The 16,606-nt window shown below is 39.3% G+C and overlaps 1 protein-coding gene across 1 annotated transcript in view; it reads right to left on the reverse strand.

Moving 5' to 3' along the window:
• The window catches only part of celsr3 (cadherin, EGF LAG seven-pass G-type receptor 3), a 232,178-nt gene that overhangs the window by 5,165 nt on the left and 210,407 nt on the right, over positions 1 to 16,606 (reverse strand). Inside the window, exons 33-34 of the mRNA XM_048606305.1 lie at positions 7,065 to 7,274; positions 3,992 to 5,021 (exon numbers count right to left, since the gene is read on the reverse strand). Of these exons, the coding sequence (XP_048462262.1) occupies positions 3,992 to 5,021; positions 7,065 to 7,274 (1,240 nt within the window). The remainder of the gene's footprint in view (positions 1 to 3,991; positions 5,022 to 7,064; positions 7,275 to 16,606) is intronic.

Below are 16,606 nucleotides of genomic sequence, written 5' to 3' on the forward strand. Positions count from 1 at the left end.
TCTTTACTGCTCACTATCAGTGCGTTGGAAGGATTTACACGTTGATCCTCAGCCATGTTATGAACGAATCTTTCTTGGTCATCATGTTCTCAGATGGGACTTACTGAGTTATTACACAGTGAGGTTGGTGTAGCATTAACTTTTGAAACTGGATGTCGATGTGTTAGCACACCGATTGCTGTCTGCGGAACCTCTGAGCAGCCATGGCCATGCAGATTAGAAAAGATGTTACACACCTCTGAGTAACAACATGGGTTGATTTATTTTCACAACTCTGAAATAATGCAACTGAGAAGGGTGAGCTGAAAGTCAAATCTTGTCATAACGAAGTTGGTTGTAAACTGCAACATTGCAGTGCTTGGTCGGAGATCAAACTCCAATAATCATTACGAAGTTCTAACTCTTTCAAAATTTACTTGTAACAGGCTGTCACTTATTGGTTTCGTGCCCAAGATAAGTTTATAGCAATGACTGAAAAAATTTCTTTCAAAGTAACATGTTTCATCACATTTTTGAATTGGTTCTAAATCTTGGTTACTTGAGCAACATTAGAGTCATGGAGATATACAGCATGGAAACAGACCCTTCAAATCATCTCTTCCATGAAGACTAGATATCCTAGATACATCTAGTCCCATTTGCCAGCATCTGCCCCATATCCCTCTAAAATCTTCCTATTCATATACACATCCAGATGCCTTTTAAATGTTGTAATTATATCAGCCTCCACCACTTCCTTTCGGAGGTTTACTCCATACATGTACCACGCTCTGCATGAACGAGTTGCCCCTTAGGTCCCTTTTAAATCTTTCCCCTCTCACCTTAAACCTATGCCCTCTAGTTTTAGACTCTCTACCCCAGGGAAAAGACCTTGTCTATTTACCCCATCCATGCCCTTCATGATTTTACAAACTTCTATAAGGTCCCCCTCAGTCTCTGACGCTCCAGGGAAAATAGCCCCAGCCTATTCAGTCTTTCCCTATAGCTTAAACCGTACAATCCTGGCAATGTCTTAGTAAAATCTTTTCTGAACTCTTTCAAGTTTCACAACATCCTTCCTACAGCAGGGAGATCAGAATTGCACAGAGTATTCCAAAACTGGCATAACCAATGTCCTATACAGCTGCAACATGACCTCCCAAATCCTACACTCAATGCACTGACCAATAAAGGCAAGCACACCAAACGCCTTCTTCACTATCCTATCTACTTGTAACTCCACTTTCCAGGAACTATGAACCCGCACTCCAAGGTTGCTTTGTTCAGCAACACTCCCCAGGACCTTACCATTAAGTGTATAAGTCCTGTCCTGATTTCTCTTTCCAAAATGCAGCACCTCACGTTTACCCAAATTAAACTCCGTCTGCCATTCCTCGGTCCATCGGCCCATCTGATCAATCTACCGTTGTACTCTGAGATAGCTGCCTTCAATGTCCACTACACCTTCAGTTTTAGTGTCATTTGCAAACTTACTAACCATACCTCTTATATTCACATCCAAATCATTTATGCAAATGATGAAAAGCAGCAGACCCAGCACCGAGCCTTGTGGCACACCACTGGTCACCAGCCTCCAGTCTGAAAAGCAACTCTCCACCACCACCCTGTGTCTCCTACCTTCGAGACAGTTTTGTATCCAAATGGCTAGTTCTCCCTGTATTCCTTGTGACCTAACCTTGCTAACCAGTCTACCATGAAGAACCTTGTCAAATGCCTTACTGAAGTCCATACAGATCACGTCGACCACTCTGCCTTCATCAATCCTCTTCGTTACTTCTTCAAAAAACTCAATCAAGTTAGTGAGACACGATTTTCCATGCACAAAGCCATGTTGACCATCCCTAATCAGTTCTTGCTTTTCCGAATACATGTAAATCCTGTCCCTCAGGATTCCCTCTAACAACTTGCTCATCACTAACGTCAGGCTCACTGGTTTATAGTTCCCTTAGTTTTCGTTACCACATTTCTTAAATAGTGGCACCACGTTAGTCAACCTCCAGTCTTTCAGCACCTCACCAGTGGCTATCAATGATACAAATATCTCAACAATGAGCCCAACAATCACTTCCCTAGCTTCCCAAAGGGTTCTGGGTACACCTGATCAGGTCCCGGGAATTTATCCACTTATATGCATTTACGCCGTCCAGCACTTCCTTCTTTCTAGTAAGCACATTTTTCAAGATGTAGTTATTATTTCCCCACAGTCTATATCTTTCATGCCCTTCTCCACAGTAAACTGTGATACAAAATACTCATTTAGTATCTCCTTCATTTCCTCAGCTCCAAATGTAGGTGGCCTTGCTGATCTTTAAGGGGCCCTATTCTCTCCCTAGTTACCCTTTTGTCCTTAAAGTATTTATGAAAATCTCTTTGGTTCTCTTTAATCTTATTTGCTAAAGCTATCTCATTTGGCGGCCCTGATTTCCCTCTTAGGTATACTCCTACTGCCTTTATACTATTCTAGGGATTCACTCGATTTCTGCTGTCTATACCTGATATACTTCCTTCTTTTTCTTAACAAAACCTCAATTTCTCTAGTCATCCAGCATTCTGATCACTTGCCAACCTTGCCCTTCACCGTTACAGGAACAGTCTCTGGACTCTCGTTTTCACTTATGCTGAGTTTAATTGTTTCTCTTTCTTGAAGTGCACATCAACCATCCTTTTATTAGGCATAATATAAACAAAACGTAAAGCATTTGTAGAAAGATACCGCATAAATACGGCACATGGCTTTTTTAAGTGAGGCTGCTGATTAAGTACTGAAATATGGTACATTTTGATTCTCTACGTGAATTAGATTAGAAATAAACAAATTCCTTACACTTAGAGGCTATGCCTGTTAACTAAAGACTGATCATGCAGATTTCAGAGTTTAAAGAGCACCGTTGAAATCCCTTGTGACACCTTGTATTTCATCTCTTCAAATTCCAACCCAATACAATTTCTGTTTTCTGGAACATCTTTTTAATCTATGCCAATGCTGTGTTAAGACTTTAAGAAATAATTTCCATGAAGTCCAAGAACTTTTATTTTGGATGTTAAAGGAAGGGGTTTTCAGAATTAGTTAACATTCATCACATTTTGTTTTCAATAATTAATTCAGAGAAGTGGGATTAAGATGTGAGATTTCATTTTATTCAGAAAGAAGAGCTATAAAACGTCAGGTAAAGCCAGAAAAACTCTGCGAGAACTGGTTGCATAAATTACATTTTGATATAATGAACTAGTTTAGAAACACTCATCATCCTTGAATTGAATTATTGTAATTCTGTTTTACAGAGACTTAATAACAAAGCAAGTATTTGCCTCAACTGGTCCACATATGTTTATGCTTCAATCAGGTTTCATCCCAATCATTTTCATCTAAACTAAAACCTTACATTTCAGATGCTTAGAAGTACTTCACTCTTCTCTATTATGACTAATCTTCTCAACCATACTTTTCAATCTACATTTTCGCCTGGATGGGATTTGACTGAAGATAATGACATGAGAAAAACATACTGCCTCTTACTCTACCTCACTGTTACCCACATCCTTAAAATTTTGGAATAAACAATTTTTTTTAGTGTTTCCTTCTTTCTATAAACAATTTTTAAGTTTCAAGCACAGTTAATGACTACTTCTTGATTTATCTTGACTTTTCTCTCACTCTTCAGAAATGACAGTGTGCTTTACTATGGGTTTTTCTTCAAAAGAATTCCTGGGTGAAAACTCATTGTGAATGACATGTCCAATGTTAAAAGAAGTTAAAGACAAAGTAGTAAATTAGGAAGAAATAATTAGATAACTCCAAGATTGGACTTTAAAAGTCTGGGGAAAGAAATGCGGAGAAGTTTGATAACTTTATACAGTAAGTTAGTACTGCCCCAATAACAGACAATTGGCACTGTAATTCACAACCACTGGCATTTGAACCTTCAGTGCACATAATGTACATCACTGCCACACTTGCATCAGGCCATTAGTCATAACAATTTGTACTTACTCTGAATCTGGCGAAATCTCTGAGATGCTATGAGATGTTGCAGAGTGTGGTGTTGAAGGGCATGGGGCAGAGGTCATTGAGGATGTCTGTGCCCCTGAAGGGGTAAAAGTAGTCTGTGGGGCAGATGGAGTGGTGGTGGAGGGAGCAGAAGAAAGGGCAGAAGAATTAAAAGAAGCAAGGATGGAGGATAAAATATCCAACTGCTCTGTAGAAGGTTGTCGGCTTGGTAGTGGCCCTAGTTGCTCTCTGGAAGGCTGTCTTCTGGGAAGAGTATTTAGTTGTTCTCTGGAGGGATGCCTGCTAGGCACTGGATCCAAACGCTCTCTGGATAAGTACCTGCGAGACATTGAGTCGAGTTGCTCTCGTGAAGAATATTGACTTGATGTTAGACCTAGTTGCTCTCTAGATGGTTGTCTTCTAGATAGGGCATCTAGATGTTCTCTGGAGGGTTGTTTATTTGACAGTGCCTCTAAATGTTCCCGGGATGCATGCCTACTGGGAACCATGTTCATCTGCTCTCTAGGCATTTGCCTATTGGGCACAGTGTTTAGCCATTCCTTGGACATTTGTCTTACAGGTAACATATCTAGATGTTCTCTGGAACCATGCCTCCTTGGTATTGAGTCTAGCTGTTCTCTGGACCCATGTCTACTCAGCACTCTGTCTTGATGTTCCCTAGCAGCATGCCTACTTGGGATTGTGTCGAGCTGTTCTCTGGACCCATGCCGGCTGGGAACAGTTTCTAGTCGGTCTCGTGATGCATGCCTGCTGGAGAGTGCATCCAGCTGTTCCTTGGACATATGTCTCCTGACTAGCATATCCAACTGTTCACGTGATGAATATCGGCTGGCCGGTTGAGACAGACTGCCTGCGCCGGAGTACATACGGCCATAGGAGGCTGCTGGAACAACCCTGGGACCTAGCGTTGAAGTATTGTACCAAGGCAACTCAATCTGCATTCTGTTGATGGAATTTGAACTTTCATTCTTCAGTGTTGCAGATGGGTATTGCATTCTGTTTTTCAGAATTCCTAGACAAAACATATAAACAACAGTTCATATTATTTCATGATTTTATGCTGAATAAAGTGAGAAATGATAATGCAGCCAAAGTAAATTATCCCTAATTTGCCCAGTTGCAAGTCAGAAAATTGTAGAGACATAATAATTGAATTCTGTGTCCCCAAATCACGTGGAAGTAAAAACTGCCCAGTGTTTTCACTCTGGATTACTATGTGATAACCTCTATTCTAAACAGCTTGTTTGGGATTTTGTGATAAATGAGGATTAAACCGTCATTATACTGTGAAACTGACAGCAATCTCTGCCACTCACATAAGCAGAGATAAATCAGAAACCCAGAAGTTGCTGTCAGTGATTTCCCCAGATCTTCTAAAAAGTGTACTGCTCAAACATTTGCAGCTGGAAAATAATTAGAAATCACTGAATTGATGTGAACTTCCACAATTTCCACTATTATTTGCAATGACATGTCTTATGAAATAAATATAAGTGGGGTTTTCAGCACACACTAGATCATAATTATTGACAAACAAGGCACTAAAAAACTAAATTTTGTGTTTGTGGAATATTGAATTTCTCCATGTTATGATACAAGTTCTATGGATTCATAACATTAAAAAATTATAAAGTTTTAGCTACTACCCAAACTCCCCTGATTATGTCCAAAACTTTATTTCACTTTCTGTAAGTTACAAAAATTGATTCAACAGTTGCTTGTGGTTTTCTGGTCTGCTGTCTGTGAGAACCACTTGTTGTGCCTGCTTGATGCTTTCAGTTGCTAGAAATCCATTATTGCTGGTGCCGGAATGAAATTTACGTTGGGAAACGTGAAATCCATGGCACAGGACTCACTCAATCTTTTTCAGTAACTTCCTTCGCAGTCAGCACTGACCACCATCATTTTGCTCCTGACCACAAAACTATTGACCACATCTGAATGTTCAGTTATAAAAAGATCACATCTTCTTCTCAAACAGTTTGGCAGTTTTTGTTGTCTGTAATCACACTTGCAATTCTTCATTGAGTAGAGGATTTAAGCACCCAGAGATATATATCAGAATTTTTACTGCTAAAAACAAAATAGAGGCCCACAATTGTTCATACAATCATCTCTCACTTGAAGGGAATGCATATCAAAGAACTGAAAGTGGAGGTTAGCACATAATTTTCAAGCTACACTTTAGAATGCCATGTAGTAGACTTATTTTGAAAAAATATTAATCAGAATTTTTAATTATAAAGTACCTAAGTTCATTATGACACACTTTCAAATCAGAAAGTGTTTTGCAGTATAATAGAATATAGCAAGCCTAACAGTCAGATAAGTTAAATTAACACCATTTACCATTTTGAGTTTTCACCTGAAGACTTACTCTAAAAACGTTACCTAAGAAAAATTTTGTTTCAAAACTGTAGTTCTTTGGGTTTGGATGACATAATTCAACACTTGAGTATATCACAGCCTTTTTTGCATGGGAGTCCAATAAATCTGTTCATGTCATGTAGTTCAATGTAAGTCTGTCTTCTGCTTTATGTCAGGCAAACAGAAATATGAAGGAAAGGCAAAAACTTTCCCTAATCCACACTCACATTTATAGTAGACATTGACACAACATCAGAACATAGAGTTTTTGTGATCCTTGATGTCTATTACTGCACGTGTCCTGACCAACATTTGGTCAGCAATTGCATCAGTAAAGATACATTATCTGGCTACCATGGTGTGTTTGTAAAATCTCATTGTGCACAAATTAGCTGCCACAGTTCCTTGTATTACAGCAGTGACTACGCTTCAAAGTATCTGAGAAGTACTTTGGGATGTCCTGAAGGCACAAGGCTATAATAATGCCTGACTTTTCCTATTTTTGGTGTATCTCATTGTTCCATATTTTGCATCTTGATTTTTACCATCACTCTTCATATTACATCTTACAGCCTTCAGGTGGCTAGCCTGCGAATCTTCTCTACTGGTCCCCTTTTTGGATCCTGTATTTACAATATCAGTTCAATAATTCTTCAGCAATGTTGAGGATTCTTTTTGCAATCTTTACCTTTTCGCTGTCGCTCTTGTTTTAATAGATGGGTTGGTGTATTCTCATCACCGCTTGCATTGGATGGGTCAGGTTGGTTGTTGTTAGTGGCATCCTTATTGAAATCAAGGCCCAGCTTTCTTTCTGAGCCCCACTTCTGCAGTGAGCAGGCATGGACTTCACACTCACCCAGTGCTGGCCAATAGGATATTAAATCATTGCCATCACAATCTGTAAAATATAATGAAGCATTTTACAGGCCCTGCCTGCATTAAACAAAGTGCAAGTTCTGTGAAAATTTTACCACAGCTAAGAATTGGGAATTAACACAGAATAGGCCAATGTCTAGAGTTCCTGCTCTCAAGCAGAGCCTCTGCTGATTCAAAAAGGGATGGTAAAGTTCAGCTGTCAGGTTCATGTGCCCAAGGCAGTGCGTACCACATTTTGTACGGAAAACACATTTCAGGCTGGGGAAAAAGATGTGCTGTTGGCAAACTTAACCCTCAAGAATTATGCTGATTTCATTTGTTTCTGGCCTTTTTGCCTCAAGGATTGCCCATATAAAGTGGAATCATAAGAATCCTTCTGACCTGTTTGATTGAAGCTGATGCTTAAATGCATACCTTTTCTCATTTAGCATTGAGGTTTGTTTGAATTTTGTTCTCTTCATTATTGTTTGATGTTGAGTGCAACATTTTCTTATCTATAAAATACCTGACTTGGGAATAATTTTCTGCAGTGTTTTTGCTCAGCACTGACATAGCAGTAGTCACAATAGGGTGGAATGAAATTCCTTCAGGGATTTCTGATGACAACGCAACATTTGGATGAGAAAACTTGTATTCATCAGGGCAACAAATGTTGGTACACACCTACAGTTACAGACTAAGTCATCTAGACTGCCCATACTAATGCTCTTCAAATGTAGCAATATGGGCATAGACATCTCTCGATCCTTTCAACCCAATACTGGTGACTATGTCAAACCTTTCCACAGAGAAAAACAAAAGAGCATTTGTGTTTGCCAGAGGCAACATACATCACTTTCTCCTTTGCTAGATCCATCAACTTAACCAAAGATAGAGTGCTCTTGGATATCAAAATCTCACATGTACGGGGTGCAATAGGTACCGCCCAAGATTTGTTTAGACTGTTGAAACAGGTTGCCATCTCTGCCAGGTGGGAGGCTATCTAGTGGACAGTCTACCCTGAAGACCCAAAGAAGGCAGTACCTGAATCACATCGGCATTCTGAATATGATTATGCCTCCCCATTGGGTTTCTGTTCACTTCATTTTTGTCTGATGTTTCTTCGCCCTTGTGCACATCCTGTGCTTTATAAATATTTCAGATTCATTCAGAAGCTTAACAGAGATTGAAAGATTTTTTGCTCACTCTTGTGTGCATGTCCCTCACACATGAGGTGCTAGGCAGATCTTGTATCTACAACATGAGTCCTCGGGTTAGCTATGTTAAAACCAAGGCTATGTTTGCGACCTTACACTAATTATACATAAAACTGTCTCACCAACCTAGAGTACTCCAGGTTAACTCAATTTTGCACAGGTTTACCATTCTTACAAAAAAACGGTTAAAAATGTTGTTACAACTCTGTTTATTTAACTGATCATTCAGTGCTAATCTTGAATGTGGCAGGGATTTGCCAATATCTTTAAATTTACGGCAATTTTTCTTTCTTTATAATAGTTGTTCATGCATGTTCTCTGCAGTATTCTCAGAAGAGGGGAACTTACCTATAGTAGTGAGTAAGTCAGAAACTTAAAAATGCTGCATGTTTGACACTAACAGCTTTGTTATGTCAATATAAAACTTACCTTGGCTAAATTGCTAAATTCTCCAAGAAATGTGGAGAGATTTCCTAACCTTCTTCATAAACACACTGACCTGATAAATAAATGTAATTAATGTACCACAGTCACACTTGAGAAGCATATCAAAATGTCATAATAAAACAAAGAACTGTGGATGCTAGAGATTTGAAACAAAAACAGGAATTAATGGAGAAACTCAGCAGGTCTGGCAGCATCTGTGGGAGGAAAGCAGAGTTAATGCTTTGAGTCCCAATGCACTAGTTCTGTTGGTATTGTTGTTTGGGTATATACACTGCTCATGGTACAATGTTCAGCTCCACAACTGGTTGTACAACTCTTCAGATACTGAAAGCGTATGTGCCCACATGTAGCAAGGCATGGACAACATTCAGACTTGGGCTTATAAGTGGCAACTAAAATTCACACCACACAAGTGCCAGGTAATGACCATCGTGAACAACTGAAAGTACGATCATTTTCCCTTGGTTTTCAATGACTGCAACTGTCAAACCCCCCGCCATTAAAATCCTGGTGTGACTACTGACCAGAAACCTAACAGGACCAGCCACATAAACAATGGGGCGAGGATAACAGGTCTGAGAGAATTACTTAATGGTGAGTAACTTGAGTTTTAATTTCTCAGAACCTTTCCACCACTTACAAGGATGAAGTTTGGTGTGTGATAGAATACTCTCAAATTGACTGGATGAGTGTCTTTCAACAGCATAAAAAATTTGTCTCAATCCAAGTCAAGACAACAAACTGAGCATTCACTCCCTCCACCACTGTGCATTGAAATCATCTCCAAGATACACTGAAGCAACTTGTTGAGGTTTCTGTGATATAACCCCCTCAAAGCTGCAATGCATATCACTTGGAAGAACAGCAGGCTCATGGGAACAGCATAGCAATCTGGCTTGGAAATAAATTGCTTTTCCTACAGCATCACCGGTTTAAACTCCTGAACTGCTAGCATTACATGGCAGCATCCTCACCACAAAAGGTTAAAGGAAGTGGTCCGGAAACACTTCTTGATAGCATTTAGCAAACAGCAATGAATGCAAGCCTTGTCAGCTGATCCCATGAATAAACATGAACAATAATTATAATTGTGCTGTTCAAATTTGCAAAAGGACAATTTAGACTGCTCAAAAATGAGCCACTCAATATTTTATCTAAGAAAATATCCATCTGGAGGGAAATAAGGGAATGTTGAGCAAACAGAAACAAAAAGGATTTCTCCACTATTAGAATGTCAATAATCTTGAGACCATGGCTTATCCATATTTTCTAACAAACTCAGAGACAGAAAACCTAAAAGAGGGAAATATTATTAGGAGAGGTGAGCAATAAAGAGCAGAGAGAAATAAATATTATGATGTTAGAGTCAGAATTTTATAATAAAGATGGTTTTGGGTCAGTTGTGCCTATGCTGGCTATTGAAAAATTTTCTAATTTTGTCCCACACTCCAAACTTTTCCCATAAGCATGCAAGTTAGTTATTTTCAAGTACACGTCCAGTCGCCTTATTAAGTGATCTTACAGAATCAGGTTCCATCACTGGTTTAGACAGAGCATCTTAGATCTTAAGAACCACGTATGAGAAGAAATTTCTCAGTTCCTCTCCAGTTCTTTTGGTAAATATTTAAAAAATATGAACGCTGGTTACTCAATCACTTAGCAGACAGAACTGTATCTCCCTTTCTTGCTTGATGAAACACCTCATTATTTTGAATAACTCCACTACTTAAACTTCCTTGCTTTAAGGACAGCAATCTTAGTTTCTCCAATCTAAATCTTATACAGCCATTTATTGTACAATCCTTCACCTGTTACTTCATCAGATGACTGAATCAGATTATTCAGATATGGTTTACCTTGCTCATGTCAATGCTGACCATGTCTTATCATCCCACGAAACTCCAAAAGAGAATTTGTTTTGTCCTCAATGTTAATCTGTTTGGTTTTCCACCACCGATGTCAGACAGTTTGGCCTGCAGTTACCAGAAACTCCCCCCACACTTTTTGGGCAGGGGAACAAACTTCTAATCCTCTGGTCCCATTCCCATATCAAAGGAATTGTGGTCAGAGAGCTGAGTCCACAGTCAGATCAGCCACAATCTTGTTGAATTGCAGAGCAGGCTCAAAGAGATGACTGGCCACCTCTGGCTCCTAATTCATGGGTTCATAATTAATTAGTATAAAAGCTAAAGACAATTTGATCATTTCTCAAAAAAATTATAATTAGTGTTAAATTGATAAACAAAATCTATTGGAGTTAGATAGCAAGGGCTAGATTAGTAAAAGTCCCTGAATTCTTCTGTAAATTAAAATTTTATGTATATAAATAAGAATAATTAAGTAAACACATTTCAGTTGAGCTCCCTACAAAATAATATTAGAACAAGGAATCCAGGTGGATTATGAAGTGGTCGGTCAGTCTATATTTATTTAAGTCTTATTAAATCTAATAAAGATAGATATGATAAGCTCCCTCAATCTCAAGGAGTGAATGTCCTGCTCCAGGTTTTGAAGTTTGAGCAATAGCAGGTGTGAATGTGGTGCATTTGCAAAGTTGAGAGTTTTGTGCATCACCCAAAGTGCTGTTGGGAATGGGGTTCCAGAATTTTGACTCAGTGACAGTGAAGGAATAGTAATGCTGACTCCTCAGGTTAGTGAAATGCAGGCAGGGCAGAAATGGATGGCCAGCAGAATGTAACATGAAAAAGGAAAAACAAGGTATACAAAAGATTGGGAGGGACAGCACTAGAGTCAGACATTGTAAGGTTTTGCACATAAGGTGTTCAGGAATGATAGGAAAAGAAGTAGCAAGGATGGCAGCATTAATTCGGGAGAGAGGGGATTCCTGAGATGGGTCTTAGTTACTACTGAAAAAACAGAGGAACCATTGCACTACTGGGTACACTCTATAAGTCACCAACCAGTGGGAAAGGTATAAAAGAACAAATTTGCAGGAAATTACAGGGAAGTTCATGAACTATAGTGCAGTTATCATGGGGAACTTTAATGATCCTAACATAGATTGTGATAGTAACACAGTGTAAAGGGGAAAGAGTTTTTGAAATATACTCAGGAAAATTTCTAGGCCAATAAGTTTAGAATCTAATGAGGGAGGAGGCAGTACTGTTTATGGTGGAGGACAGGAATTGGAGTGTCATAAGGTTTAATTCAGCTACGGGAAAGGAAAGATGTAATTCAGATTAAAATTAGGAGAGGGCTAATTTAATGAGGAGAACACTGATCTTGTCCAGGTAAATTAGAATCAAAGAATGGCAAGCAAAGCCATCATAGGTCAACCGACTGCCCTTAAAGAGGAGAAGGCTCAGGGTATAATTGAGATACATTCCCAGGAAAAGGAAAGATAAGACAAACGAAGCCAGAATTCCCTGGGTGGCAAAAAAGATAGAGCAAGATGAAGCAGAAAGACATTGCCTAAGACAGATGTCAGTTTGATAATACAAGTATAAATCAAACTGAATACTGAACGTGCAGAGGGCAAGTACAAAACATAAATCAGAGAAACAAAAAGGGTGTAACAGAAGGCATTGGCAGATACCATGAAAAGGAATCCAGAGTTTTCAAGAAGCATATAAATAGTGAATAACTGGTAAAATATCAGGCAGGACCAATTAAGAACCAAAAAAGGGGATTTACACATCTGAGATACTAACCAATACCTAACATTTTCTTTAAGGAGTATGCCATCAAAGTCATAGTGAAAGAGGAAGTGCTTGAGACCCTGTTCAGACTAAAAATTGATAACCAGGAGACATTAAAAAGGCTATCCATACTTAAAAGCTGTTAAGTCACAAGAAACAGATGAGATGCATATGGATATACTGAAGGAAGGAAGGAAAGAAATTGTGAGCCTCTGGTCTTAAGTTTTCCAAATTTTTAATACAGGTGGTGGTACTAGAGAATTACAGAAATTACATCCTGATAAAAAGCGGAATGATAAACTTGGCAACCATATGCCACTCAGTTTAACTTGCATGGTGGGAAACTTTAAAAACAGTACACTGGCACAAATTTAACAGTCACTTGGACAAATGTGGATTAATCAGACAAAACCAGAGGGAGTGCAGCAAAAACTCACCAAACTAATTCCTGGGATGATATAACTGTCCTAAGGAGATTGGGTCTATTCTCTAAAGAAGAATGAGAGGTGATAACCCTGAAACTTACAAAACTTTTAAAAGGCTAAACAGGGTGGATCCAGAAAGAATGTTTCCTCTGGCTGGGGCTGGGGCAGGCAGTGGGGGTGGCGAGGACACTCAGAAATACTGGTCAGATAATTTTTCACTGTTTGTCATGCAAACCAATGAACATCCCTAGGGCAGTCAACTCTTGATTCTGAAAAGTACCCAGTCTACCTCAGTTTACCCTGGAAGCTTATGGTCTTTCACATCTTTGAGTAACAGCTGTTTCATGCTTTTAATCAGTAGCAACAAGAGTTATATTGTACATTAAGAACATGCTGTCTTCAAGCCAAAAAGTTAAAAATATGTTTTCTCTATTACAGAAATAAGTAATGTGCTCTATGGATTTTAGTGCTAGTGTGATGCCAGGTGTGCAAGCTGTGACAAAGACTCATGAACCATATCAAATAGAATATCCCTTTGGTTTTTCACAAGTAGATGATATGGACAGTACCCAATCAGTCCATGCTTGCAAAATTGTCAATGCTGTGTCCAACATTTGGTTGATAACCTGGAATATGTAAGAAATTATGCTGACTACCAATTTAGGATTGGTAGTCAGGCTTGTGGTATGGTGCATTTGCTTGCAATTGAAACTAACCCTTGAATTGGTAGCCTTGTGAAATGGTCAGAGGAAAATTTTCAACAAAATTTCCACCAATAACTAAAATAACTTGAATGAAAGTCTTTTACTCTATGTCTCTTTGGTACTGACAAAAGATGAACTTTTCCTTTAACAAAGGTTTCCAAGGTAACAAACTGAAATAGCTTTGCGTGTTTTCAACTCATCAACTGGTTAGCCCACACTACCAAATGGGCTATAATTTGGTGACCTTTCTTTTCGTTTAAGCTTCTCATTCTTTCAGCTTGACTGAATGCTCTGAATCCAGCTGGAACACAAAGTTTATTAGCCTACAGTTGATCCCAGGATATAGTTTTCAGGGATAGTAGGAACTGCAGATACTGGAGAATCTGAAGAAGGCTGTAGGCCCGAAACGTCAGCTTTCCTGTTCCTCTGATGCTGCTTGGCCTGCTGTGTTCATCCAGCCCTACACCTTGTTATCTTATATAGTTTTCAGGCATTTCTCAGTAAGCATTGGGCTACAGAACCCATCCTGCTCTTTGAATAATGCCCACCGTATAGTTGCACAATAAAACTGCAGGGTGCAATTTCTGTTCTCAAGGGTCCCTATTGAATATCTTTAAGGCAGAGGTAGATTGATTCTATTGCCCAACAAGAAACTAAGAGATAGATGTGAATAAGGAATTCAAAACGGCAAACAGATCGGCTATGATGTTACTGAATGGCACGGCAGGTTTGAGGGGTTAAGTGGCCTACTTCTGCTACCAGTTGTATGTTCATACATCTTACCATCATTTATTTAAAAGAGCTATTTTACACCTCTGGTAATAGGAGCATTTAAGAGAGTGCTGAGATAGTTAAAACGCTATGTGTGAATAATGAGGTGCTAAATGCATCTGTTCAAATGAACAATTAACAGATTAGCATTTACAAAGTGGAGATGTGAATGATTAAACAGCTGCTCAAGTGTATTTAGAACATTATATTCTTTATTGTAGACTAAATATATTGAGCAATTACTCAAACTGAGAGAAAGAAAGACAGCAGTTGTGCCCTCTAGAAGCACAGTGGAGCAAACTGTTTCTGCTAACATTTATTGGAAAGTCACAATTCTAATTTAAATCTCAATATGAACTTCTATTGAGAAACAGCAAATTATTCCAGTATTTTAGCAAAATTCTGCTTCTTTAATTTGCTACATAGAATAGAATAGAATCCCTACAGTGTGGAAACAGGCCCTTTGGCCCAACAAGTCCACACCGACCCTTGGAGCATCCCACCCAGACACATCCCTGAACACTTCGGGCAACTTAGCATAGCCAATCCGCCTAGCCTGCACATTTTTGGACTGTGGGAGGAAACCGGAGCACCCGGAGGAAACCAATGCAGACATGGGGAGAATGTGCAAACTCCACACAGACAGTTGGCTGAGGGTGGAATTGAACCTGGGTCCCTGGCACTGTGAGGCAGCAGTGCTAACCACTGAGCCACCATGCTGCCTTAATTCCATAATTCCAAATGTAAGACACAGTCAGATTTTCTTTTGCTGCGTGGCTAGGGTAAAGCAAAAACAAGGAAACTGGGTTAATGAAACGAAGTTAGCCTAAATTTCCAATCATTTATTTAACCAATGGAAAATTAGGCAAGCTCCATGGGTTGGGGAGTGTGCTTCACATTTTTCAATTCTTTTCGTTACAAAGGGGCAACACAACAGCCATAGGTTACATGAATAACATTAACCGCACGATTACTAAAGTTTTATAATTGCTAATGATTGCTAAATTATGTATTTTAGAACTGCTGGCAAAGGCAGCTTAGCAGATGCTTTGTGCAGAAATTAATTCTGTTCCAGGCTTGTACTGAGCTTTAACCTGGGGCTATTACTCTTAAAAAGTTTGATTTATATATGGGGCGGGGCTGGGCTGGGTGTACTTCATTATTCATACTTTCAAAAACTTCACATGGACATCTTTTGCCCAAATTTCTTTTTAGTCTTGTCAATGCAGACCCATTCACATCCCTGACAAATGACATCCATTCCTGAAACCAATCACCCTGTGACTTCTTTGGGAAATAAAGCAGTCAGGACTAATCTGTAGATCTAGACAAGCAGCAGCTTTAGTTTGTGCTTAAAGTTCAAATTCTGATCTGAATTTACTGTGGCTGTCCAGATGAAACTGTTAAGTTTAGCTTTCAAAAGAATTGTGTGCTTGCCTGAATACAAGGGTTGTAGAGTTCAAGCACAAATGCTAAAATACTTAAATATTTAGGACTGCGCTCTGCAAAAAGGTTAGGTCAGTTAACAAATCCAAAGGAAGTAATGCAGATTTTTTTTTAACAGAATCCCTACAGTGTGGAAGCAGGCCCTTCGGCCCAACAAGTCCACACTGACCCTCAGAGCATTCCACTCAGACCCATCCCCGCTAATCTGCACATCCCTGAACACTACCGGCAATCCACCTAGACAGCACATCTTTGGACAGTGGGAGGAAACCAGAGCACCCAGAGGAAACCCACGCAGAACAGGGAGAATGTGCAAACTCCACACAGACAGTTGCCTGAGGGTGGAATCGAACCCGGGTCGCTAGTGCTGTGAGGTAGCAGTGTGGACCACTGAGCCACCGTGCTGCTCTCAATTGATGTAACTGGAATCACACAACCTATGATGTCAAATCAAAGTGGTGCATAACAATACCCTAAAGCAGACTCATTCTCGTTTTGATTGGAGTCAGCCCAGGCCCTGGCTTTTCTAAATCAGTTTCAATATAAGACTAAAACTACTCACATGTAGGATAAAATGGTCTGGTATAAAAGTTGCAATGATTCAGACATTGATCTCAAAATTTAAAAGGTTGTTGTCTAATTCCATTTCACATAGAAATGTGGCTTAGACCTCATTGGTCAGAGCTGTACCTGAAAGCAAGCTCCA

Source organism: Rhincodon typus, chromosome 16 (assembly GCF_021869965.1).
Source record: "Rhincodon typus isolate 14 chromosome 16, sRhiTyp1.1, whole genome shotgun sequence".
Lineage (NCBI taxonomy): Eukaryota > Metazoa > Chordata > Chondrichthyes > Orectolobiformes > Rhincodontidae > Rhincodon > Rhincodon typus.